Source organism: Pan paniscus, chromosome Y (assembly GCF_029289425.2).
Source record: "Pan paniscus chromosome Y, NHGRI_mPanPan1-v2.0_pri, whole genome shotgun sequence".
Taxonomy (NCBI): Eukaryota; Metazoa; Chordata; class Mammalia; order Primates; family Hominidae; genus Pan; species Pan paniscus.
In genome coordinates this window covers 26,802,810-26,829,084 of record NC_073273.2, presented here as the reverse complement: position 1 = coordinate 26,829,084, position 26,275 = coordinate 26,802,810, and the positions used below count along the sequence as shown (strand labels likewise).

General features: G+C 38.8%; 1 protein-coding gene across 1 annotated transcript in view; it reads left to right on the top strand.

Annotated features, from left to right (window-relative positions):
- Nucleotides 1–417: 417 nt before the first annotated feature.
- LOC129395733 (RNA-binding motif protein, Y chromosome, family 1 member F/J) overlaps nucleotides 418–26,275 on the top strand; it is a 333,547-nt gene continuing 307,689 nt past the window's right edge. The window contains exons 1-2 of the mRNA XM_055107154.3: nucleotides 418–526; nucleotides 990–1,093. Of these exons, the coding sequence (XP_054963129.3) occupies nucleotides 418–526; nucleotides 990–1,093 (213 nt within the window). The remainder of the gene's footprint in view (nucleotides 527–989; nucleotides 1,094–26,275) is intronic.

Here is a 26,275-nt window from a genome sequence, read left to right as displayed (position 1 = left end):
TCGGATGAGTAGGTTGCAAAAATTTTCTCCCATTTTGTAGGTTGCTTGTTCACTCTGATGGTAGTTTCTTTTGCTGTACAGAAGCTCTTTAGTTTAATTAGATCCCATTTGTCAATTTTGTCTTGTGTTGCCATTGCTTTTGGTGTTTTAGACATGAAGTCCTTGCCCATGCCTATGTCCTGAATGGTATTGCCTAGGTTTTCTTCTAGGGTTTTTATGGTTTTAGGTCTAACGTTTAAGTCTTTAATCCATCTTGAATTGATTTTTGTATTTAAAGTAAGAAGTACTAAAAAAGATGTCAGGCTCTGAAAGGGAATTTCACTTGAGTTTTCAACACGGTACGTAATAAAATTTTATCTTTTTAGCTTATTTATTTTTATCTAAATATAGATTTTTTCTTTGACCATTTGCAGCACAATGGTAGAAGCAGATCATCCGGGCAAGCTTTTCATTGGTGGCCTCAATAGGGAAACCAATGAAAAGATGCTTAAAGCAGTATTTGAGAAACATGGTCCCATATCAGAAGGTAACCCTTAAAACCGTGTGTGCGTGTGTGTGTGTGTGTGTGTGTGTGTGTGTATTTTCATATGTATATTTCAATATGTATATTTAAAATATGTCTGTTATATATATGTTTTGAAAAAACATGTTTTTTCAAAGTTCATTGTATACCTACATTAAAATGCCTTATTGTTTTTAAACTCTTATTTTGAAGTTATCTATTTGATATTTGGAAAATTCTCATAGTAGCAGGTTAAGGATCTGTGGTAAGGATCACCTACTACTTAGAAACGAAAATAAGGAAAACTAAACGTGTTGTGGAGTTAGGGAACAAACTGGAACAAAATAGGCTGACTATAGGGGTGACCAGTATCAAGTATAATACTAGTGATGGGAAATGCAATTATTTTTGATTTGATGTAACTTTTAGATGGTTAGTACCTTGACGAGTCCATTATATCAATGTAAAATGTTTTCATATATTTTAGTTCTTTTGATAAAGGATCGAACCAGCAAATCCAGAGGCTTTGCATTTATTACTTTTGAGAACCCTGCAGATGCTAAGAATACTGCCAAAGATATGAATGGAGAGGTAGAGTCCCTCATTAATAATATTCTAACTCTCTTCTTCAGTTAACAGTATTTCTAGGTCTTTTTAGAATTACATAACTTTTGAAGATAGTAGAATGCCATATGAAGACATCCTCTTCTTTGTGCCATATACATTCAACTGTAGTTGGAAGGGTATTGGAATTAACCTTATATAAATTAATATATGGTAACCTTTTTCTATGTTTGTATTTCAATATGAGTGTAAATAGATCTTCAAAGGTTTTGAAGAGCTTTAAAACTTATAAGGGACCCTCATGTACATGAAAGGAATAAGTCAACCTTTATTACATGCCATTAACGCAATTACTTCCAATTCATGGAAATACTTCTAGAGCACAGACAAACTGTGGATAGACATCTAGACAGACTCACAAGAAGGAAAGATTCTCTCCCATTTTCTGAAAATATATTTTTGAGAAAGTGGGTTTAAATAAGACCTTTACATTTAAGGAAGTGTTAAGTACTTGAAAATAGAAAAAAATAGGAGAACATTGAAGTTGGATAACACAAGAAGTAACTGGCATTTTTTCCCCATCCTTGCTCTTTTCTCCTGAGGACGTTTTTTTCCTGTCACCAGAGTGATGTATGTAACATGAATACCTAATTACTCATTTCCCCAGTGTGTTTGAGGATTTGTTTTGATCCAAACATTGGTCTGTTGTCCTATTGAGTCTTAAATCTACGGATTGTGTATTTACTAAAGCTTTAAACTTTTATGTAATTCTGTTAACTGTTGAATTCCTTTACATTGTGTCAAGTTCATTCCATTCTGGGCCCTTCAGAACTTTTTTGCTTTATAACATGATCCTAATCAGGCTGGGCTTGGTGGGAGCAGTGTGATATTAGTCCTTTTAAGAAATTCATTTTTGTTAAACTCATTGATTTTTCTTGAGGATTCTACCTTTAACTGTCGGACATGTCTGAAATTTGGGCAAGTTGTGGGAGATGGTGCTAAGGCGCCATTGTATTTATGTGCACTTTTTATTAAAGCCTGTAATCCCAGCACTTTGGGAGGCCAAGGCAGGCATATCATGATGTCAGGAGAATGAAACCATCATGGCCAACATGGTGAAACCCTGCCTCTACTAAAATACAAAAAATCCACCGGGAGTGGTGGTGTGTGCCTGTAGCTGCAGCTACTTGGTAGGCCGAGGCAGGGGAATCAGTTGAACCTGTGAGGCGGAGGTTGTAGTGAGCTGAGATCATGCCACTGTCCTTCAGGCTGGCAACAGAGCAAGACTCTATAGCAAAAAAATATAGCAAATTAAAAAAATGATAAATAACATTATCTCAATCTGTTTTTAGCCTCTGTTCCTCTTTATGCTATCCCCAAAATGCTTTTTTGGACTTCTTAAGAATTATCCTTCCCCGTGTGTGTCTCAAAAATATCAATTTATGTTTCAAAAACCACTTAGATTTCATATTTTCTTCCTCATTGCGTATTGTAGGTATTTTGTACTTGCTGTACCATGTATGAATCTATTGATTGTGAAATTGTATATAGTGCATATTTAAGTCTTCCTAGTTGCTTTTATTTCTGTTACATCTAGCACATTTCCTGGCACATAGCAGAAAGCACATTTTTATTCACTCTTATAAATTAGTATTTCAAGCTGTGGTAGAAACCAAGAGTAGCTTTTGGTTCATGGCTTTGTGGTAACTCTGGAGATAATTTTGACTTCTGTATAGTAATCTATGATAATTTCCTTTTTCCCCCTAGTTTTCAAGCAAAAGAGCAGGTAATTTGTGTAGAGTTTTTGTCTGTTTGTTTTTTAAGACGGAGTCTCACTGTGTCAACAGGCTGGATTGCAGTGGGTCGATCTTGGCTCACTGCAACCTCTGCCTCCTGGGTTCAACTGATTCTCCTGCCTACAGGCCACGCCACCATGCCCACCTAATTTTGCTACTTTGAGCGAGAGAGGGTTTCACCCTGTTGGCCAGGATGGTCTCTATCTCTTCCTCTCATGAACCACCTGCCTCGGCCTCCCAAAGTGTTGGGATTACTGGTGTGAGACACCACACCCAGCCAATGTTATTTCTAAACTACTTAATCTCACATATTTTGTTGTGTAAAAATAAATACGAATGTTATGTGCACATAAATGTTGAGAAGGCCAATAAAGGAGGTTCTTAGATTTTCAAGGTGAATAAAGAGTTTAAGGAATTTTGGATGACTTTGGAACACTGGGGAGGAAGCAGCCATGAGCAAATCTGGGCAAATATTTTGGGCCCAGAAATAAAAAAAGAAGTTTCAAGGTAGAAACAATGGGCGACGTGGCTGCAAGAGGTCTTGTAAGGGATTTAAGATCTTCCCCCAAATAACAGAATCCATGTAATTTTTAAATCGAGTTACTAGCTGAACTGTAAATCAATAATTAAGATTGTTCTAGGATGTTTAAACATTAACACAATATCCTTAGTGTAAGGTTGGAAATTATTTGAGGAGAGAATTTAGTACTAAGCAACATGATATGAGCAGTAGGATTGAATAGAAGTAATATTTTTGAGAAGGACAATTGTAAGATTGCAGACTGAACAGAAGAAAGCAAGACAAGAAACAGAAGTTTTCAGCAAAGAAAGTAAGCAGAACAAATTAAAATTCTTACTTAGTCCTCCATCCTAATATGGAGGAAATTAAAAACTGACATTTTCAATTTTACATTTCATAAGTAGAGTATTGGTGAAGTCAGGTATTTATTGACTTCAGGATACCCAAGCCAACACATTTCCATTGGAAAATTAGCTAGTGAACATATCATAGGTGAAAGGCTGACCTTTAAGGAATAGCACTGTGAAGAGTATATTAAAGGATAATTTTTTCTATTTTGAAACAGCAACGATGTTGTAATGACCCCTTTAATAGTGTTGTTTATTGCAGTAAAAGTAAATCTTGGCTATCATTAGAAAGTTTTCACCAGTACATTTTAATTTGTCAACATTTAAGATAGAGCCAACCACTTAGAGAGAAAGGAGAACTTTCATGTAAAAGTTTAGCATGCAGTCGTTCAAAGGTAGCAGTATTTGTGTTTGTGAGGTAGATTGAACTATGTGGGAAAATTTACCTTCCTCAGCTGAGAAAGGACAATGTATGTAAACTTTAAAATTGTGAAGATTTGGTGGTTTTACATGTTTTCCCTATGTCATTTGTAGTCATCAGTAATTCATATGAAAAGGAAAATAGTAACTAAGTAGTTCTTAACCATTACAAATGAACTTTTACCTAAGAATTAATGTTTGCCTTCAGCTTCGTTAGAAGAACTGGCCTTGTGGGAGCCATGGGATTATCCAAAGCCATAAGAAATATTCACAGTGTCATGACTGTCTAGTAATTTAGGAAACAAAGAATGGAGTCATAGAAGAAATAATTTTTAAAAGTTGTTTGAGAGAAGAGAAAATAGTGTTTCAGATTAGGTGTTCTTTACATAATGTTCCAACATTTTAATGTTAAAGGTCCCGTATCATATGGAAGAGGGAATTAGGGAGGTCCTCCACTCAGAGAGCCAATCTCTTCCTGGAGAAATGACCATATGTCTCTAAGAGATGACGGTTATGCAGCTAAGGATGGGTAAAGGAAAAAATTTTAAAAAGTTGATTATTTTTGTTTTGATGATGAAATAAACATAACAAAATTAATTATTATAAGGTAAACAGTTAAGTGACATTTAATACATTCTATGTCATGCAACAACTACCTCCATCGAGTTCCAAAACATTTTCATGACGCCAAAATAAAACTCCAACTACCAGTTAAGCAGTTCCTTCCATTTTCTCCCTTCCCTCAGCTGCTAGCAAACACCAGTCAGTGTTCTGCCTCTGAACTTACTGTTGTGGACATTTAATGTTAATGGGCTCAAACACTACACGACTTTTTGTATCTCTCTCCTTTCCTTTTCCATGATGTCCTGAAGGTTCATTTACATCATAGCACTTCACTCCTTCCACAAGCTGTTAACTCATTATTTTATTTGGGTTGTTTCCACCGCAGTATTTCTATGCACGCATATTTGTTTGAGTACACGTATTCAATTCTGGGTGTATATGAGTGGAATTGCTTGGTAGTATGATAATTATATTGTTTTCTTGAGGAACCACTACATTTCTCCATAGTAGCTGCATCATTTTCCATTCCAACTAGCATTGTATCAGGGTTCCAATTTATCTGCATCCTGTCAAACACTTGCTATTTCCTGCTTTTATTGCCATTCCAGTGTGTGTGTGTGTGTGTGTGTGTGTGTGTGAATTATGGTATCTCATTTTGGATTTGAAGTGCATTTTCTGAATCACTGATTGTGAGTATCTGTTCATGTGCTTTTTGGGCATTTGCCTATTTTATTTGAAGAAATATCCATTTAGGTTTTGGACCTTTTAATTTTGTTTAAGTTGTAACTTAGTTACGTTTTGGATACTAGAAGTTGAAAATTTAAAATGTGTTGCTTAAACTTATGCACGCAGAAATCATCCAAGCTCCTGAGAACTAGGGATTATGCTCCACCATCTAGAGACTATGCATATCATGATTATGGTCATTCTAGTCGGGATGAACATCACTCTAGAGGATATAGGTACTATAACTTTTTCTGGACTTGTCAAAAAGATTTCTTAAGTTATTCATTCCAGCTAACATTGTATTAGGGTTCCAATTTATCTACATACTCTCAAACACTTGCTACTTCCTGCTTTTTAAAATGTAATGCCATTCTAGTGTGTGTGTGTGAAGTCTGGAATCTCATTTTGGATTTGAAATGCATTTTATGAATCACTGATTATTAGTATCTGTTCCATGTGTTTTTGGGCATTTGCCTATTTTATTTGGAGAAATATCTTTTTAGATGTTTGGCAATTTAATTGTGTTTAAGTTGTAATTTAGTTATATGTTGGATAGTAGAAGTTGAAAATTTAAAATTTGTTGCTTAAACTTACTCACACAGAAATCATCCAAGCTCCCAAGAAACCAGGGATTATGCTCCACCATCTAGAGGCTATGCATACCATGATAATGGTCAATCTAGTCGGGATGAACATTCCTCTAGAGGATATAGGTACTATAACATTATCTGGATTTATCAAATAGATTTCTTAAATTGTTTATTCTGACATTAAAAAAATTTTTTTCAATTTAGTGATAGTGGTGGCTACGACAAAACCTGTGGTAGAGATCATTCTGATTGTGCAAGTGGAAGTTCTTACAAAAATGAATTTCAGGGATATGGTAAGAGTCCAGGATGGATTTTTAAATTAAAGAATTTTATGTAATAGTCCAGATCATTATTTTAATGAAATTCTCAGGAAAATTATAAAGGACAATATAACATATTTAAATATTGAGTAGTCTAACAGTATAAAACGTAGGGAACGATATGAAGGAGAGAACTTCATGTGCAGAAAAAGTGACTCAACGTTTACTTCAGAATTAAATTTGTTAAGCTTCAAAATACTACTCCTACACTTCTTTTAAATAAAACCTTCTGACCAATGCAGGCTTAATTAATATCTATCCTGTCAACAAGGGCAGAGGAAAGCAGATATTTCCAAATAGCACTTTAACTAATTCATCCTTTAGTGGTGGCAGTAAAAGTGTTTAAATATAGTCCAACATATTATTTTATCAACCCTGCAGGGACCTCTCATGGTGCACCACCTGCAAGAGGGCCTCGGATGTCTTATGGTGGAAGCAGCCACTCTGATTATAACAATACACGAGATAGATATGGCAGAAGTCAAGAAAGTCACTCAAGAAGCTGCGGTGATTTTTGCTTTTGTGGTCATGAGCACACTGGCAGAAAAGACCAAAGGAATCCACCTTCTCTGGGTAGGGTTCACCCTGCTCGTCGTGAAGCATATGGTAAGTGAAGTTATGTGGCATCTACAGTAGATGGTCGGGAAAGTCGATCTGAAAAGGAGACTGAAGCAGATATTAAAGCAAGTATTCCAAATAATAGTTATTGCATACCAAACCTTGTTTGCAAATCGAAAATTGAAATGTTATTTCTGCATTGTTACCTGCATATTACTAAAAGAAGCATATGGGCTTTGTGGAGACAGGTAGATACTAACTTCCTCCATGAAGGTTTTGAGGTATTCAAAGGAAAAGGAATTTTCTTCAAAGTAATTTCATACTTGTTAATGCTATTTGAAAACTATCTGTTTAGAAGTAATATCTACATTAAAATGTTCAGAATAAAATTTTACAGTAATAGAAAATTCCTGATGTTATTGGTTAGCTGCACATGCTTAAAAGCAAATTCAATAGGAGAGTAAATTCTGTTGTTTGCTGAACATTTTCCTTTGTTTCTTTGAACATAAATAGATACAAAATTAGGCATATGTTACATCTCCCTTGCAAGAGGCGCAAGTTTTCTAATTAGGCTGTTTCTCTTTAAAAACTTACAAGCTTAAAATGTTTGAGAAGCCTTCAGAAAGACTACAAAACTGTCTGCCTCACCATAAAACGTTTATCTTTTAGAGGAATAGTACAGGTCAAAGGAAATAAATAGATGTGGTTGATACTAAAGTTTAAAACATCTGGAACATTCTACTTGAAGCGTTCTGTGACTGAAAGAGGATATGATAATGAAACCTTTTTTTTTTTTTTTTTTTTTTTTTTACCTAAATCAAAACTGAACTAGCTAAGTTTCTGAAGTGCATAGCATAATGAAATTAAATGTTCGTAGTTTAAATAGTGGAAAGTAGGTGTTTTGTCTTGGGTGGTACTCATGATAATTTTTTCTTGAAAGTTTTGGCAGTGGTTGTTATAACAGTTTAGTAATAAGTTCTTACAAATAGGAATAATTTAGAATGGTTGGGATTTTATCAGTTTTTTTTTTTTTTTTTTGAGATGAAACGTAGCTTTGTCGCCCAAGCTGGGATGCAGTGGCTCCGTCTTGGCTTACTGCAAACTCCGCCTTCTGGGTCAAGCTCTTCTTCTGCCTCAGCATCCTGAGTAACTGGTATTAGATAAGTATGCACCACAGCTGGCTAATTTTTCGTATTTTTAGTACAGAATGCATTTCACCATGTTTGCCAGGCCACTCTTTAAAATCCTGATCCATCCTCCTTGGACTCCCAAAGTGTAATCCTAAAATTACAGGCATGAGCCACCACTCTCAGCCTATCAGATTTAATTGATGATATGAATGGAAATGCTTTAAACCTCACACTTTTGGGACAATGAAGTGTATAAAACATAACTGCATAAAGTTTCAGACGGGATTGCTTAAAGGTTTAAGAAATCATCGAATGTTAAAAATAAAAAGATTTGGACCTAAATAACTAAACCAATTACTTTTCCTGATTATACACCTAAAGAAATGAAACACATGAAGTTCCTGAAGTTTTGCAGTCCATAATTTTTACAATTAACAGACTAATCTGCAAGGAAGGAGTATTTTCTTGAGAAAATTTTACAAGATCATCACTTTTTATAGGGTAAGGGTGCAAATAATTTTAAAGGGAGAAGTTACCAACTTCGATTTTTAAGTGAATTATTCATGTTATGAAGTTGTGTTTTCATTCACCTATAACATAGGATTGTGAGGGTGAAGTGAAAAGATACAACTCCCTAGTCTTGTGTATCTTATTGTCCAGGTGTGATGACTCAGGTCTTTAATTCCAACACTTGGGAAGCTGAGGCTTGCAGATACCTTTAGGTCAGGAGTTGAAAACCAGGCTGGCCAACACCATGAAATCCCTTCTCTAGCAAAAATATAAAAATTAGCCCGGTGTGGTGGCACACGCCTGTAGTGTGTTACAATTAATTGGGAGGCTCAGGCAGGAGAATCGTGTAAACCTGGAAGGCTGAGGCTGCATTGAGCCGATATTGTGCCATGCACTCTAATCTGGGAGACATTCCACCTTCACTCTATTAATTCTTTTGAGATATATAATAAACCATTATTAAATGTACTCATCTTGTGCTACTGAACACTAGATCTTATTCCTTCTAAGCAACTATAATTGAACCCACCCCCATTCCCTCTTTGATCCCTTCCTTACCAGTACACATTGCTTGTATCAAAATATCGCATGTATGCCAAAAGTATCTACAACTGTTATGTACAAATTTTTTTAAATAAGTAAAAAATTAAAAGGGTATCTCCAACAAGGTGATAAAATAGGAGGCTCTAATTTGTTCCTCCATCCACAAACGCAACAAATAAAAAGCCACACCCACATCAATTCCCTATGAGATAAACTCAGAAACTAGTTGAGATACTCTTGCACATAGGATTATGAAAATACTCACTTAAAAAGAAGTAAGAAAAACTGAATCATGATCTTGTTCTAGAATTTGTGGCTGACACATGACCCTAGAGTCAATAGAGAACTGTTATTTCACAGCTTCTCTAAGAGGACTGAAGTGTTAAGCCACATACGTAATGCCCCAACTGTTAACAGCTGCTTCTTAACGAAATGATTGCCTATCTCTGGATTCTAGCACAGATTGGCATTCAAAGCTCTCCTAGGACCTCCAAGATAAAAGAGGGATTTAAGTAGACATTCAAGCACTTCTAAAACTGTTTCCTCCTGGTTTACTGAATCTTAAGCAGTCAAGAAAGCTCAGCTCCCACCTTGTTCCTCGAAGATCTTAGATTGTACATCTAACGTCTTGACTTTTTTTCTTCTTTTTTATTTTGAGATGGAGTCTTGCTCTGCTGCACAGGCTGGAGTGCAATAGCATGATCTCGGCTCACTGAAAACTCTGCCTCCCAGGCTCAAGTGGTTCCCCTGTCTCAGCCTCCTGAGTAACGGATATTCCCCTGTCTCAGCCTCCTGGCATCTGTGACCATGCCAGGCTAACTTTTGTATTTCTTAGTAGAGACAAGTTTTCACAATGTTGGTCAGGCTGGTCTCAAACTCCTGACCTCAGCTCATCCACCTTCCTCATCCTGCCAAAGAGCTGGGATTACAGGCGTGAGCCTGCACCCAGCCTTATCTTGACTTTTATAGCTTTTGCCCAGGTATCTTGTTTCTAATTTTGACTTTTGGATCTGTCAAGGTCCTCTGAGAGCAGGCACATAGGCATTTCTCATCAGTCTTCATCATCACTCACTCTAGCAATATACTGAGCTTCTAAATTTTCCTTCCAAGAAGTCGAACTACTCAACTATGGCCTTGACTTCTCAGGTATGCTGCCTAAGAGTTTGCACACTAACTTACCAATCTCTGGAAGGTAATGAATCCCAGCATTTTGTAGTTCCAGGATTCTAAAGAGGAAAAAGGATTGTTTTACAATAACTCTGCATGATTTTTAAACTTGCCTATTGATGTAGTTTGGACATTTTTTCCTCCAGGTCTCAGGTTGAAATATGGTCCTCCACACTGTAAATGACACCTAGTGGGAGGTGTTTGTTTGGGTCATGGGGATGGATCCCTCACAAATGGCCTGGCTGCCTTGCAATGGTTAATAAGTGAGTTTTCCACCGTATTATTGCCACAGTCTAGATCACATCCAAGTAGTTTGTTGAAAAGAGCCTTATACCTTCTCCTCTTCTCTCTCTCCCCTTCTCTTCTCTCCACACATGACGTGACTGTTTTCCTTTTCTGTTCCATCCTGAGTGGAAGCCTGGTGAGGCTCTCACCAGATGCAGATGCTGGCACCACACATCTTTTACAGCCTGCAGAACCAGGATCCAATGAAAGTTCTTTTCTTTATAAATTTCCCAGTCTCATAGTCTTTTTTAGGAACACAAACAGATTAAGACATGTATCTCTGGTTGATAACTTGCCTATGTCAGTAAGGAGTGGAGCTCAGAATTCACTATTTCCTTCATTCCATAGAGGACAAAGAGGTGGTTTTCAATGGTCCCGTGAGCTCTTCCTTAAATCCAACCCTTGGCTTGCTCTAGCTTTCGGCTTCTCCATGGAAGCACCCCAACCTTTTAAACTCCTCCTCCCTTAGGATCGCTATTTTTTTTTTTTTTTTTTTTTGAGATTGAGTCTCACTTTGTTACCCAGGTTGGAGTGCAGTGGCGTGATGTCAGCTCACTTTGACCTCTATCTCCTGGGTTCAAGAGATACTCCTGCCTCAACATTCCAAGTAGCTGGTACTACAGGCACATGCCACCAGGCCTGGCTATTTGTGTGTGTGTGTGTGTGTGTGTGTGTGTGTGTGTGTATGTTTAGTAGACAGGGGATTTCACCCGGTTAGGCAGGATGGTCTTCACCTCCTGACCTCGTGATATGCTCACCTCAGCTTCCCAAAGTTCTGGGGTTACATGTGTGAGCCACTGTGCTCAGCCTGGAACAGTCTTTCAACTTGCCTGTTTCTGGGGTCTGATGTGACACAATAGGCATTCTGTGATTCTACTAACTCCCTCCCTCTCTGAAAAACAAAAACCTTAACTCACAACTCTCCTTAGGTAAGGACACCTTAGTGAATGATTCCATAACTTGCGATTGAATCTGAGACACCTTCTTCGACTGTAGAACTAAGAATAGCCACACAAATAGGATAAAATAACAGTTTTAATGTGATACTTTTCTCCTCTCCAAGCCAGCATAGTGTTGCATACAAAAAATTTCCCTGGACTCACAGTTTCTTCAGGGAGGAGAGAGTTGAAGGTGTACATTCAGCCTTTTCTTTTCCATTTTGCAGTTCTTCATGTGATGTTCTCTCTAGTCTTACCCTGTGGGAAACATTGCGGGTATCAGACAACTGGGGTCAGTTAGAAACAAAGTACATGGATGGGGCTTACAGGGATCATAACAGTAATCTTACCAGTGGCTTTGCATTCCAGCCAGCAGAGGTGCACTGTCAGAGAAAGGAAGCAACAGCATCATTCTGCAGCAACGAACCATGGTTGATGGGTCTGCCAGGCTCAAATCACTGACTAACTGCCAAATCCCACAGTGATTTTCTCTGCAAAATTCCAAGGCTGTGACAAAGAGGCAGCTTGGTGATTATCCACAGAAGGGTCATGTGACCCCACCCAATCCCAGCTGCCATACTTTTGACCATCCTAGCCCTGTGTGCTCCACCCATCCCCAGGCTGAAAAGCAGAGGCAATTTAGTAGTGAAGGATGAAGTTTCTGGCCCTACCTGGACACAGTGGGCAAGTCGTTTATATAATAAGCCTTGGTACCCCTGGAAGGAAGATCACTTCTGATATATCTAATGGAAATCACTGGGGCATTAGAATCTCTAGAGCACACGACTTTATTCAGAAACAGAGAATCCCAGTCTCAGCTCCAGCCCTTCCCACTGTTCAACAGCAGATATCAAGGGAGCTGATTGTCAGTCCTAGGCCCTCTTGCTGCTGGCAGAAAGCTAGCCTATCTGTGCAGAGACCTTCCAGTAACCATCACAGCCAAAATTACAAGCATGCCATTCTGTGTTCCACAAGAGAATGTAAGTGGACACAGTCTCAGCTCCAACCTGTCCAATTTCAATTTCCAAAATGGAATCATTAGTAATAAGTGACCAACCAGCCAAAAAAAAAAAAAGCCCAGAAACTGATAGATTTGGAAGAATTCTACCAGATCTACAAAAAGCTACATCATATTCCATTGTGTGGGTGATCCTAGTTTGTTCAACAGGTTCTGTATGTATGCTTACACACACACACACACACACACAAACACACATACAAACACACACACCTATGTTTCATGTTCTCTCAAAAAGCTGCAGTGGAAATGCCAAGCTGGCCTCTGGTATCATCTGAAGGCTCAGTGGGGAAGGACCCACTCCTTTGCTTGCATTACATTGTTGTCAGCAGCCTTGTCCACAATGGCAGTTTTGCAGGGGTTTCTTACAGCTCTCTAGAGAGCATGCAATTATGTTTATTTACATAGTTTACAATATATTCCTTAGCCTTTATCCCTAAACTTGAGGCTGAGTGCAATGACTTAGGTCTGTAATTTCAGTACTTTGGGAGGCTGCTGTTGGAGGAGCCTCTGAGCCCAAAAGTCTGATACTACAGTGATGTATGATTCACCCTGATGACAGAGCAACACCCTGCCTCTAAGTAAATAAATAATAAAAATACAACTGATAGTAATATTTTTGTTTTACAGTTTGGAAAACACAAATTTCCTTGATCAAATGTAAGAATATTTGATAGTCACTAACACAGCACATTTGCTTGTGCATGGGAACCAATGCAGAAAAGCAGTGGGATTGGATGCTCATTCCCCTTAATGCCTGACACATAAATACTGTGATGATAAGTGGTGAGTTTGGACCAAGAAGGCTTTCTGCCAGAGCCCTCAACACTGTGGAAATAAAACCCTCCACAAGTCAGGAAACAAAACAGTCTTTCCTGGTAATAGTAACTGTAAAGCCTTTTGCAGATTTGATTTCATTTTTAATTTAGTGTAGATTAGGCAGCATAACAGACTACCCTGCACTCACTAGTATGTGATTTGATGATAAACATTAATTTGATTTGGTTGTTGAAAACTACAAGAATGTTAGTTAATACCATAGTTACATGAGTAATTTTGACAATATACATTAGCTTATTTTAAACTTTCAGTTAGTCGACTAGAGACCTAAATATTATTTTAAACATAGTTCAAAAATTCATGTGGATAATGGGCAAAATGGCAAGTTTTTATTTTTATTCATTTCCTGTTGGTTTTATACCTTTCATTCTCTCTTCTCTCCCTTCCTTATTCCCTCCCTCCCTCCAACCTTCGTTCCTTCCCTTCTTCCTTCCTTCCTTCCTTCCTCCCTCTCTCTTTTTCTCTCTTTGATTTTTTTTGAAGACAGAATTCTGCTCTGTTGCCTAGGCTGGTGTGCAGTGGCATGATCTCAGCTCACTACAACCTCCCCATCCTGGGTTCAAGCAATTGTCCAGTCACAGCCTCCTGAGCAGCTGCCACTGCAGGCATATGACACCGATCCTATCTATTTTTCCTTTTTTGTATTTTTAGTAGAGACCGGTTTTCACAATATTTGCTCAGGCTGGTCTTGAACTCCTGTCCTCAAGTGATCCACCCACCTCAGACTCTCAAAGTGCTGGGATTCCAGGCATAAGCCACAATACCCACCCAGTTTTATTCATTTCTCTCTTCAGTGATCTCTCCTATCTATTTTAGTATTTTATTATTTGTTTTTATTTCTGAGACAGAGTCTCACTCTGGTGCCCAGGCTGGAGCACAGTGGCATAACCTTAATACAGGGCAAACTCTGTCCCCAGGGTTTGGGATAATATGCATGGGCCACCAAGGCTGGCTAGCTTTCATATGATATTAGACATGAGATCTTGCCATGTTGTCCAGGCTCGTCTCAAACTCCTGACATCAAGAAATCTGCCCACCTTGGCCTGCCAAACTGCTGGGAACGCACCTGTGAGCCTCTGTGCCCTGCCTCGTATCTGTTTTAAAGCTCAGTAGATAAGCAATATTGTCTTCCTGGAATGCTTTATGTTCATAAAAAAACTATAACACTATTATTTAGGTCTTTCGGATAAAGTATGGTAACACACAAAACATACACGCACAGACACAGACACAGTCAGTGATCAAAAAATCAGTGTAGGCCACGACCTAAAATGAAAGGTGAGCTGCTGCAGTTGCCTAGAATTAAACCAGACCAGAGTTGACCCATACCAGGCCGAGAGATGTGAACAGAGGCTTTCCAAAAGGTCTATCAGATACATGTTAGGTTATTCTCCAGCCATAGCAAAGGGACATTAAAGATCTGTTGTGTTTTGAAGAGTCTTGATGGTTTGACTTTTCCAGGGTATTAGCATTCGTGACATTGGCCTTTAAAGCTCTCCACAATTATTCAAATCAGTAGACAACTCAGTTTTTCTAGGAGTCTAAAGAGCTTTTCAAAATTATCTAAAATGTAATGGCTTAAAACAATCATTATAATTTACTAACTCTCAGTCTCTGCAATCTTCCATAGTCTCTCAGCCAAATGATTGTGGTTCAGGGGCACTCAGGAGGATGCAGTCTAGTGATGGCTCAGGATGGGGACATTGTCAGTTGTCTTCCTGTCTCCCTGGTGCCATGGCTAGCATGACTCAAATAGCTGGGGCTGGAATGCTGAGATCGTTGGGCATCTCCTATTTCTATGAGTCTTTCCATGGCATGTCCCTTCTGTATAGTGTTATCAGGGTGTTAGACTTCGTGATGTACTGGTCCAGGGCTCTCCTAAGGGGTTTGTCCCCATGAGAGCAGGAGACTTAGGCACAGCTGTGTCACCTTTTCTAGCCTAGGCCAGAGGTGGCCCAGTATCTAGAAAATGCTTGCTGTGTTTTCTATTAGAAAGCATTAGAAGCAAGTACTATGTTCAGTTACATCAGGAATATTTTCAAATGAGTTTGAGAAGAATTTCAAAGTGTGTTTTAGACCACTACAGTGGCCATGCCTAATCAATAATTATTTTTATAAGTGCTGGATGGGTTTTACCCAACACAATAGCAGATACAGACTTTTAACCTTGAAACCTATATGTCATAGCTCTGAACATTTGGTTACATGTATAAATAACTCTCAAGCAAAAATAGATTTTGAAATGACAGCTATAAATAAATAAAATAAATGAGATAAACTCATAAATATCTGGATGAAATGCTTGTAAATATGTCAGCCTTAAAAATGTCAAGAGGTCTGATGTGCCACTATTTTACTATTTCTATGGGTATTACTTGGACAGGAGGACAAGGACTCAGGGGTCTGCTGGTCCATCTCTGCACCTTGAAACAGCAGCTGGGGCACCAGAAGTAACCCTTACAGCCAACACCATGTAGTGAGGACAAGGAGTCCATCTGGGTTAAAGAGGTTGTGAACATAATGTGACCTGGAGGAGAAGTACACCTGGTAGGGCGACTAGGATCCAGGGCTCCGGCACACATTGAAATCCCCCATGCCCAGCTGTAGTGGAATGAATCTCTCAGCTTGTGCTGGGCTTCCAGGTATGTTCAGGAAGCAGCTCCCTGGGCTGAAAAGGATCCCCCCCCTTCACTTGCCATGCAGGAGTGTGAGGCTTGTGGCCTCCACTCTGTCTGTTCCAGCTCTTTCCCTTCCCGTTATCCCGCTGCTGGGTAAGGTGGCAGGACCCCGGAATGTAGAAGGGCCCTGGGTTGTTGACAGTGCCTGTGGGTGGCCATGTACTAGGAGGAGAGTCCCCACTGAGCCTCCCATGAGCTTGGCGGCTGGGAAGGAACAGTCCTGGGGCACTGGCTGGTCCAGAGTCCAGGGACCATTCCCGGAGAATGCCGGGGCGATGTTTTAAGCCTGTGGATCTGCAATATAGGTGGAAGAGCTGTATCTGCCATGGCTGACATCATCAGGGCAAGACACCCACTGGGTGGAGAGTTGGGCTTATGCATTTTACCCCTGTCTTGAAGAGACCATGCATGCCTGCCTCTCCTGGGACCAGTGATACTGGAGACCCCCCTCTGGGTCCACTCATGACCATAAGCTTAGGATGCTGTGTGCCTTGCTTCCTATCCGCCCAGGTGAGGCATCCTGGAGAGGATGCGTGGGGAGAAGCTTGTGTGCGCACATGAAGCACTGGAACTGGCTGTCACCGGCCTGTTTCTGAGCTCCCACCTGACTAAGTGATAAGTGTCTCATCTACCTGACCCCGCAGCCCGGGTTCCTCCTCCACCTACCGACCCATGCCCTCTTGGGGAGAATGCCAGCCTCCCTGGAGACTCAGGCCCTGCCGGACCCACATGCTGTCCTCCTGTCTCATGGGCTGGACACTCTCTGGTGCACAGGGATTCCCAGACAACGAATCCCAAAGCCCCGCAGTTTCCATTGCTTCTTCCCTGAATGCCCCGACTGAACACACAGGAAGATAGAAACAGCTGCTAGGTTTCATTTCCCTCCGGATGTCATTTCAGGTCCATGACATCTCCTCTATGTAGCTTACGCCAGCCACCCTTTTCCTCCTCCCTCTGCCGTTTGGAGAACCATGAGGACTCTGCGTCTCCCTAGCGCGCAGGCTTCTCAGGTCCTGAAGTTGGATTGCGAAACCTGGTGGCTCCCTGTTTCCCAGCTCAAGAGCTGAGTTTGAGGCACACCTGTGGGCGGGAGTGTGTCCCCCAACAAACCAAGGTACACAAAGGTACACAGGCACAGGTGTGCACACTCGTGCACCAGCTCAGACACGCAGGTGGGAACATGCCCACACTCACACTGGTATGAGGGAAACTGTGTGTCTACACCAATACTCAGGTGAGCCTTAATGCTCAGCCACATTGCTTCGCTGGACACACACAGAAGGTTCCTTGCCATTTAATTGATCATCTACAGTGGGATCTATTTTTACTTTTATACTTTTTTAATTTACCAAAGTATGTTGCATTCTTTCCCCCATCATGAAAACGACTGATACAAGGAGGAAGAGCACTTTTCATAACAAATTACTTTATCTGCATCTATAGTATTAAGGTACTTTACAAATTTTATGTCTGTTTTTTCATGTCATAGGAAATGTCTCAGGGCTGGGGAAGCATGAGTGAGGGTGGCAGAGGGAGAAAGCATGTCAAGGGACCCTGGAGTTATTGAAACAGAACATGATAGGACTGGCCACTCTAGAAGGACGTAGACCTGGGTTCGCCCTCCTGTGCACCTCTGCGTGGAGGGTAAGAGGGCCTTAGTTGAGCCTAACTGAGCCCCAGGTGTTAACAGGCCTCAAGGCGTGGAAGGGACCCACGTGCACCAGCTAGGTTTTGTTTCCCTCCAAATATCATTTCAGATCCATGGCATCTCCTCTAGGTAGCTTGAGCCAGCCACCCTTTTCCTCCTCCCTCTGCCATTTGTGAGAACCATGAGGACTCTTCGCGTCTCCCTAGCGTGTAGGCTTCAGGGGTCCTGAATTTGGATTGCCAAACCTGGTGGTGCCCTGCTTCCCAGCGCAAGAGCTGAGTCTGAGGCACATCTGTGGGCCGGAGTGTGGGCCCCCCCAGACCAAGGTACACAAAGGCACACAGGCACGGGTGTGCACACGTTCCCATTCCATCTCCCTTCTGGCTCACCATCCATCTGCTGACAACTTCCACTCAATGAAACCTTGCACTTATTCTCCAAGCCCACGTGTGAGCCAATTCTTCAGGTACACCAAAGTAGGAAACCCCGGGATCCAGAAAGCCTTCTGTTTTTGCGGTAAGGCAGAGTGTCTTCTTGAGCTAACACAAGACGCCTACAGATGGATAAACTAAATTAACATCGTATATAACACATGGCCGCTGGGGATTCGGGAGCTGTAAACATTCACCCCTAGATGCTGCCTGGGATCGGAGCCGCACAACCTGTCCTCATTGCTCGCTCCGGAGGCCGGGCAGGAACCTCTGCCAAAGCTTCTACCTCAGCCGCTGGCAGGCCATGCGGCCTGGGGCATTCACGGAGCTCCAACGAGTCTGTTACTGGCTGGGGAGTGCTGGGGCCAGGGCATGGCCGTGCCCGCTGATCCTCCTCCTGCCTCTCCATATCGGACTTCTCCTCGACCACCACCTGGACCACTGCCACGATATCGTCCACAGCAGCACCTTCTCCTCCCCCTAGGGCGCCTCCACGCTCTGTGCCCTGGCTGCCCTCTCCAGCAGAGCCTCCAATTTGAACGGGGTACACTGTGCGCTCCACGTCTGTGTAAGTATATCCTTAAAATATACTTAAAACAACAACAACAACAAAAAACTTAAAAGCGTTCCCATTTCTCCACATCCTCTCCAACATCTGTTGTTCCCTTACTTTTTAATGATCGCCATTCTAACTGGCATGAGATGGTATCTCATTGTATTTGCAAGGTCATGGATGAAGCTGGAAACCATCATACTAAGCAAACTATCACAAGGACAGAAAACCAAACACCGCATGTTCTCACTGATAAGTGAGAGTTGAACAATGAGAACACATGGACACAGGGCAGGGAACATCACCCACCGAGGCCGGTCGCGGGGGTGGGGGGTTGAGGGAGGGATAGCATTTGGAGAAATACCTAATGTAAATGACGAGTTGATGGGGGCAGCTAACAAACATGGAACATGTATCCCTATGTTACAAACCTGCACGTTGTGTACATGTACCCTAGAACTTACAGGATAATAAAACAAAACAAAACAAAAAAAAAAGAAAAAAAAAACCTTAAAATTAAAAATAGCTCTCCAAACCCAAATACTAAATAGAAAATGAGAATCAAGTGGCCTAGAATGTAACTTAAATGAAAATGTCACAAACATTCAGCAGATAGTTTCTAAATGCCACAATAAGCCTGGCAGTCTGCAAGAAGCTCAGAAAAACACTGTTTCCTTGCTATTTTGAGCGTGCAGTAGGAACAGGTACAGAGATAAATGAGGAATAGTAAGTGTGATAACTGCTGTAATAGGCAAATACAGGCAATATAACTGCAAATAAGGGCAACGATTTTGATAAGCAAAACATTAATAAAAGATGAAACGTTAAAAAAAAGACTCATGATTTTAATAAACATTGCCTCCTTCACTCCAGAAGAAAACTCATGCCTCTGCTTTACTGGTTGACATGTTCTTAAAGAGATGTAACAGCTCTGATTTCTGTTACTAAATCACATTTTCGTCACTTATGAAACACAAGTTTAAAATTCCTTTTGAAGGTCAAATGAGAATATTTGCTGTTACTGGATGAACTGTCAAGTGCTACCCAAATATTATTTTCTCACAGGGATTGATACCATGTGTGTGTCACATGGTCAATGTAGCATTCTCATAAAGGAAACCTTGAAATGTGTCTGCTGCTCAGTTTTTATTTTTCAGCTGTTTCAGTCGTTGTTATTTATCATATGCTTCCTAGGGGCTTTTGAATTTTAATGAGAATATGTAAAAACCGAAAAGAGAAGGACAATGAAATTGCAAGACTACAGTCATAATAATTTCATTGATTAATTCAATTGTTTATAGAGCAAGATTACATTATATTTCTCCCAAAAGATTCTTGGAGAAATTCTAAGATGATGCACCCAGTGTTTGAAATGGCTCTAAAGTTGTTGCTTAAGTTAGAGCTAACTGTTTTTAGAGCATGAAGATACATTAATAGTTTCATGTATTAAAACACAGAAAATAGGATTTTTAGTGCTAGTTGCTCTCACCAGAAATAATCATAGCTTTTAAACTGTTCTTTATGTCAAAATAAACTTTTCATTTTCCCACCTCATGTTTTGGATGCGGCATGTATTTTTAAATGCATTTTCACCCTTATGTGCTTCTGTGAGAAACTGTGGATTTAAGTTCATATCATAATTATCTTACAGCTTCACTTGTCTGTTCCTAAAGGTTCACGGAAGTAAAAAATTCCATTTATGCTTGTATCTTTCAGCAACCTCATTTCAGATAACAGTGCACATTACTGCAGAAATCACATGATACAGGTCCAAAGGAAGAAGAAGAAGAAAGCAAGTTTTTAAGTCTATACATTTGTAACACTGTATCAGAAACTCCGTAGTCATAGTGAAATAAAAAAGTGATCACAGTCAATTCCATCTCATACCTAGACTGAAATAAGAACCTTCAAAAGAAAAGAAAGTTAAGCATTTTGGGCTTGTCAAAATTTTCCTATATAGACAAAATTATTGGTGACTTTCTCTCACTAGAAAACATAAACAAAAATCCATGCTTTATATATGTATAAATAAAAATATTTTTATTTCTATCAGTTGTGACATGCAAGCAAGTAATAAAGTAAAAGTACAATAATAAAATGATATAAGGAGATTTCTCTGTGTAAAAGAATTCCATTGATACTATTAATTAAAAAAAAAAAACCCCATAGAGAAACCACATGGCTGCTTTTTAGTACTACTACTTTTTAGTATTTTACTTACATTTTAAATAATCAACAAATTAAAGGAAATTCTTAATCATTGTTTATTACCAACGACATTATTCTACTCGAGTAATCGTTTGAGATTACATATTTTAAATAAAACATTAAAAACAAATTGTATTGAGTGATATTAGCTTTCGATGAATACTTCTGTATTTGTAGTCATGTGAAGTATAACTTTCTCCTCAAAATGGATCTTTTATAAAACCAGTGTTAATGTTTTCTCTGATACAAACTCTGGGATTTCTCATGGCTTTACTATATCCATACATTACATGCTTCCAGAAAGTAGGATTCAAACAGATGGAAAAATTATATTTCTGACAAAATTCTAGGAAAGGGAATGGTAAAATGGGAGAATAATTTCTAAATTTCTAACTGTTGATCAATGGATTTGGATACATTTAGATGTAGACAAATATTTACACACTGCAAGTTTGCCCTTGTGTATATACATTTAAATGAGATACTCATATGTATGGGTTGTGTAATCTTTGAATTAATCCTCAATTTTACATATGGGAAATTTGACAAGAGTTTACCCTTATCAAATACTCAATTTGAAGTACTATACTCAATTTGATGTAAAGCTAACAAAATCTCTGTCAACATCATTTCAATTAATCCAATATTGTTAACTGCTGATAGCTTCATTCTCCTTGTCCCCTGTTGGTAGCCTGAAAGCTGATTCTCACTCTAATTCAGCACTCAGGTTCCCATCCACAAGGGACTGTCAGTTTGCTGTGGATTGTGACCTCTGACTCCACCACTTTGGTCCTATAACAGTCCTACCTTTGCATATTTAATGAACTTGGTACATGGTTAAAAAGATAAAAGTGCAGTGAAATGTCAGACCATGCTGTGAAATATTCCATTGTTTCTATATCTCTAATTGACCTTTCATGTTATAGAGGACAAGAAAAATAATGCAATACATTTCTTAGTATCCAGTCCAATGCACTCCTTCTTATTAATACACCAAACCCATCCCTTCAAGGCACTGACATCTAAGGAGGGTGGTTTTTACTTGGAAGGGGGCAGGTCAGCTCTCTTTTCCCACAGCCCCACAGAGCTCTGTGTTCTTCTGCAGACAATGAGGCAGCTATCCATTGAGCCTTGGTAAAAAGTAAAAATAAGTCCCACTGTAGATGACCAGTTAAATGGCAGGGGACCTTCCGTGTGTGTCTAGCGAGGGAATGTGGCTGAGCATTAAAGCCCACCTCTTAGGTCACTTCAGGTTCCCCAATTCTGAAGTATGAGTGTTACTGTTCCCTGATGGGCCTTTCTCCCCCAGACCAGGGATGGCCTGTGATTTCTCACTGCAGGCTCTTCCCTGAGCCTTGAGTTCTCCAGGTGTGTGCCCTCCAGCATTTTCCTGTTTCAATATGAGTCTGTTTCCAATGCAGTGTGCTTTCTACAATACTGCAGTGTTATCTCATTGCATATATTTGACAAAACAAGTTACAAACTATAACTAATGTGAGAAGAAAGTAAATGGTATGGAATAAGGAAGAAAAATGAAACACTGTGTCAGCAAGGAATAATTTTTACTTTATATAACAGAAAAAGTAAACATGAATTAAACAAACAGGGATTTCTAGTTTTCACATGTGAACCAGCCATACTTAAGCAGTTGCTGCCTTTGATCAGTGGCTCTGCTGCACTGTAGTAGCAGGGCTGCACAGTAGCAGCAGTAATTTTTTTTTTTTTTTTTTTTTTTTTTTTTTGGTATTTTCTCCAAGGCGAAACCTAGCTCAAATCCAACACCATATTGGGTCCAGTTGTTGCTATCCAGCTTTGCCCACACTCTCGTTTGTGGGAGTCTTATCAGCTTCCAGTTTATGCAGCTACTTTAAGGGTGTATTTTTGCTTGTCATGTGAAACTGCTGCTTGAGATTGGCTTTTCTCCTGCAATCAGCTAGTATTTTTCCTGTCTCAAATTATGTGCCTTGCTCATTTTTCTCCTCAGGACACTATAGGATATTCTTTAGCTGACTCTTTTAAAGAGTGTTGGTAAACCAGTTTCATTTCCGTCAAATACTTCTGAGAATTCCTGAGAAACTTATTCATGTCTCAGCTAAAAACCTAGCACTGGACGACTGCCCACTGCCTGCTCAGCTGCGTGTTACTACTTCTTTCTTTAGATGAGATCCCCTAAACAGCAACCGCATGGGTCCCCCACACTTCCACTAAAGACAAACATCCAATGTTTAAAACATTTTAAATCTTAGATATAGCATAAAAGGATTATAAGATACAAAACACAAATGGGATACATATATTAAGAAACAAAATTTTAGCCAGTACCAGTCTTTGACAAAAAAGTTAACCATTTTAACTCTACAGTATAAGTGTATTTAAAAATAAAGTATATGCATAGAGAAATGTTTTTTGCATTGTACATACTTTCTCCAGTGATGTCTTAGACACTCATTTCAAATAGGCCATTGATCGAATTTCAACTATATCCTATAATGAAAATAATAGAGTAGAAGTTTTTTATTTTTATTTATTTATTTTTTTTTAGCAGATCACATGTACACATTGGTCTTCCAGTTGTACTGAGTCTTTTGTGTGTGTGTGTGTATGTCAATGTAATTTTAGGTAGTTACAGAGAATATATTTAGTACAAATAATTAGAAATTAACCAGATTTTCTTTGTAATAAAAAAGAAAACGATTAACTTCAATTGAATATTTAATTGAACAGTAAAACTGGATAAGAATTTATTCTGCTCAGAGAAAAGATGTACTGTGCTTTGCAGACTGAAAGAGTTCTTTACTGAGTAACCCAGTATTTGCCTTTACCACAAAACTAGATTGGTTTTGCTAGACTCCTGTAGCCAGCTACCTGCAGAGAAGGAAATTCTGCTAGAGAGAATTCTAAATTGAATATTAAATATTATTTCATTTGGGTGAAGCATTCACATATAATATTCTTTTACATTCAGCATAATTATAGAAGTTTAATTTTAATACGCTTTCCAAAAAACTAATTATAAAAATTAAAAAGAGAATTGTAATACCTCCTTTAAAAAGTTTTAGCCTGCTCAAATCTAACAAGTCTGCTCTGAAATACCTGAAAATAAGATATGAAATAAATAAGAAAAGAAAATACCGCAGAATGTACCAGACTTTTTTATGTATTGGCTGTGCACACATCTGCTAGCTTTTAGTAGCAGACAGAGTGCAGTCTACATAATTGTATTCATAATAGATGCCTATGCATGATATAGTCACACATAAATATTATTTCTCTGAAGATCGAAATAGAAAGCTAGGAAAACACAACATGACACATAAGCTGAATTACATTTAAGGAAGTGTGGATTATATAGTTAAATGATCTCTTCATGGGACTTCTTATCACTATCTCACTGGTTAGTCTAAGGATTAATTAGTTAAAGTTCCTAGACTCTTTCAAGCTAAGAAACACTGTGTAAGCGCTATGCTTTATCAGGGTAACATGAGAGTGAGGCATACATGATTTGCAAACTCACAGGCTCTTCGAAATGTGTGTCTAGCCTGATTGAGAGTTTTTTCTAACAGTGTTTTATGGATTGGAAAGTGCTTATCATATTTGAAGATGAAATATGCTCTATTGAAATCAGGCAAATCTGCAAAATCAATCTTTGTTCTATTTATTAGTAAAGTGATGTTTCTCAAAATAGAAGAAAACTTGTGATATGATTTTGAAGTTAATATATAATCAGGTAGAATTTTGACATCAATTATAACTTGCCTATTATCATGTGATTGACTCAGCTGTTGTTCTCTTAATTAGTGCAACTGAAGTCTAGTTAATTTGCATAAAGGTAGCTATCCCATCTTTTATACTTTTAAAGACAGTCAGGAGACTGGTGCTTTGTGAATTTTTAATGTTTATGTAAATGTTATAAGCTGTGTATTATTTCACTTATTTTTTTGTTAACATTTTTGTTGAGAGCTGCCATTATTGATGGCATAGTTCTCAGTCTACTGAATTTCATTATGTTCCATTATGTGTTTATTGAAATGCTACAGTGAAAAGCCTTCCCTATGCCTCTGGGTACACATGTGGGAGAGTTTATAATGAAAATACTAGAAGAATGGCTGGACTGCAGTGTGCATACAGTTTTAACTTTGAGGGGATAAAATATTCTCCTTAGCTCCCAGGGCTACCACTTTATTACTGTTGTTCATCCATGCTAATCAGCTTTGCATTTGTCTTAGGTTTTTCGTTTTTAATGAAGTATTATTATAAGTTACATTGATTAGAACCAGCATGTGTTTGTTAAATGTTCATTTTGTTTAATAATTATAGATAGCTATTGTCAGGGCTCTATCAGTATGTGAGGAAAATAAAATATTAACAGAATGATGACTTGAATAGGGGGATAAGTCTGAAAATCAACTTTATTTTCCTAACACAGTTTATACAAAACATAGTTAATGCTTCATTTTCAAGGACAGCATGTAGCAGAGTGCTTGACAATAAATCAATATACGCTGAGTCAGTATTGGCTAGTAATGGCTAGCTTCTTCCAGTCTTGCCTGGTGATGGAAGAAGTATTTAACATATTTTTTTTTCTATGTGGCTCACTCACGTGACACTGCCAGATCATCATATGGTGGGTTTGGGGAAAATGAAGGAAATAGTAGGCTAGATATATGTAAATTATGTGTTAGAAATAGAAGCTTAGCCCACAAAGCGTAGTTAATTTGTCTGGCCACAGGGGTTTTGTCATCTCTCGTATACCTACAACTATTTATTTATAGGTTGTTTGCTAATGACTATTTTTAAAAAATCTGTTTCAGCAGCAATGACATAAAAATCCAAGTAGATATTTAATCAAAAACTGCTCAATTTCCCTTTCAATCAAATTATGGGCTGAAAGGTGCCAATAAACACACGGTGTAATCATAAAGCCTTGTAGTCCATGTTGGGACCATAAGGCTAAAAGTGATATCCTGAAATCCAGAATATGGAGGGTTGAGGGGAAAAACCAGCTGCTATTTAAGAAGGTAATACTTAGTTACATTAAGAAAACTATGCCTGAAGATGACATTTTCACAGGTTTAGTGTGTGAATTCGGAAAAATTAAGCATATAATTCTGAGATGCCTGGCTTTTTATTTACATCAGATTACTATTTTTTAAAATCAGTTGTGTACATTTTTAATTCTAATTTTTCTGCACTTAAGAAATATTCATCAGTAATTGTTAGTATGTAAGCACCATAAGCTCCATTAACAGAGGAAATTCCAAAAGAGTTGGATAATGCCATTTAGATGTTTCAAACAGAAAATTGGATTAAAATGTGGTTTGAATTTTTAGTCAATCATTGGGACCAACATAAAGCTGTGGAAATATTATTGTGCCAGAAAAAAAATTGAACAACATGATAAATGCTTTTTAAAGTTCAC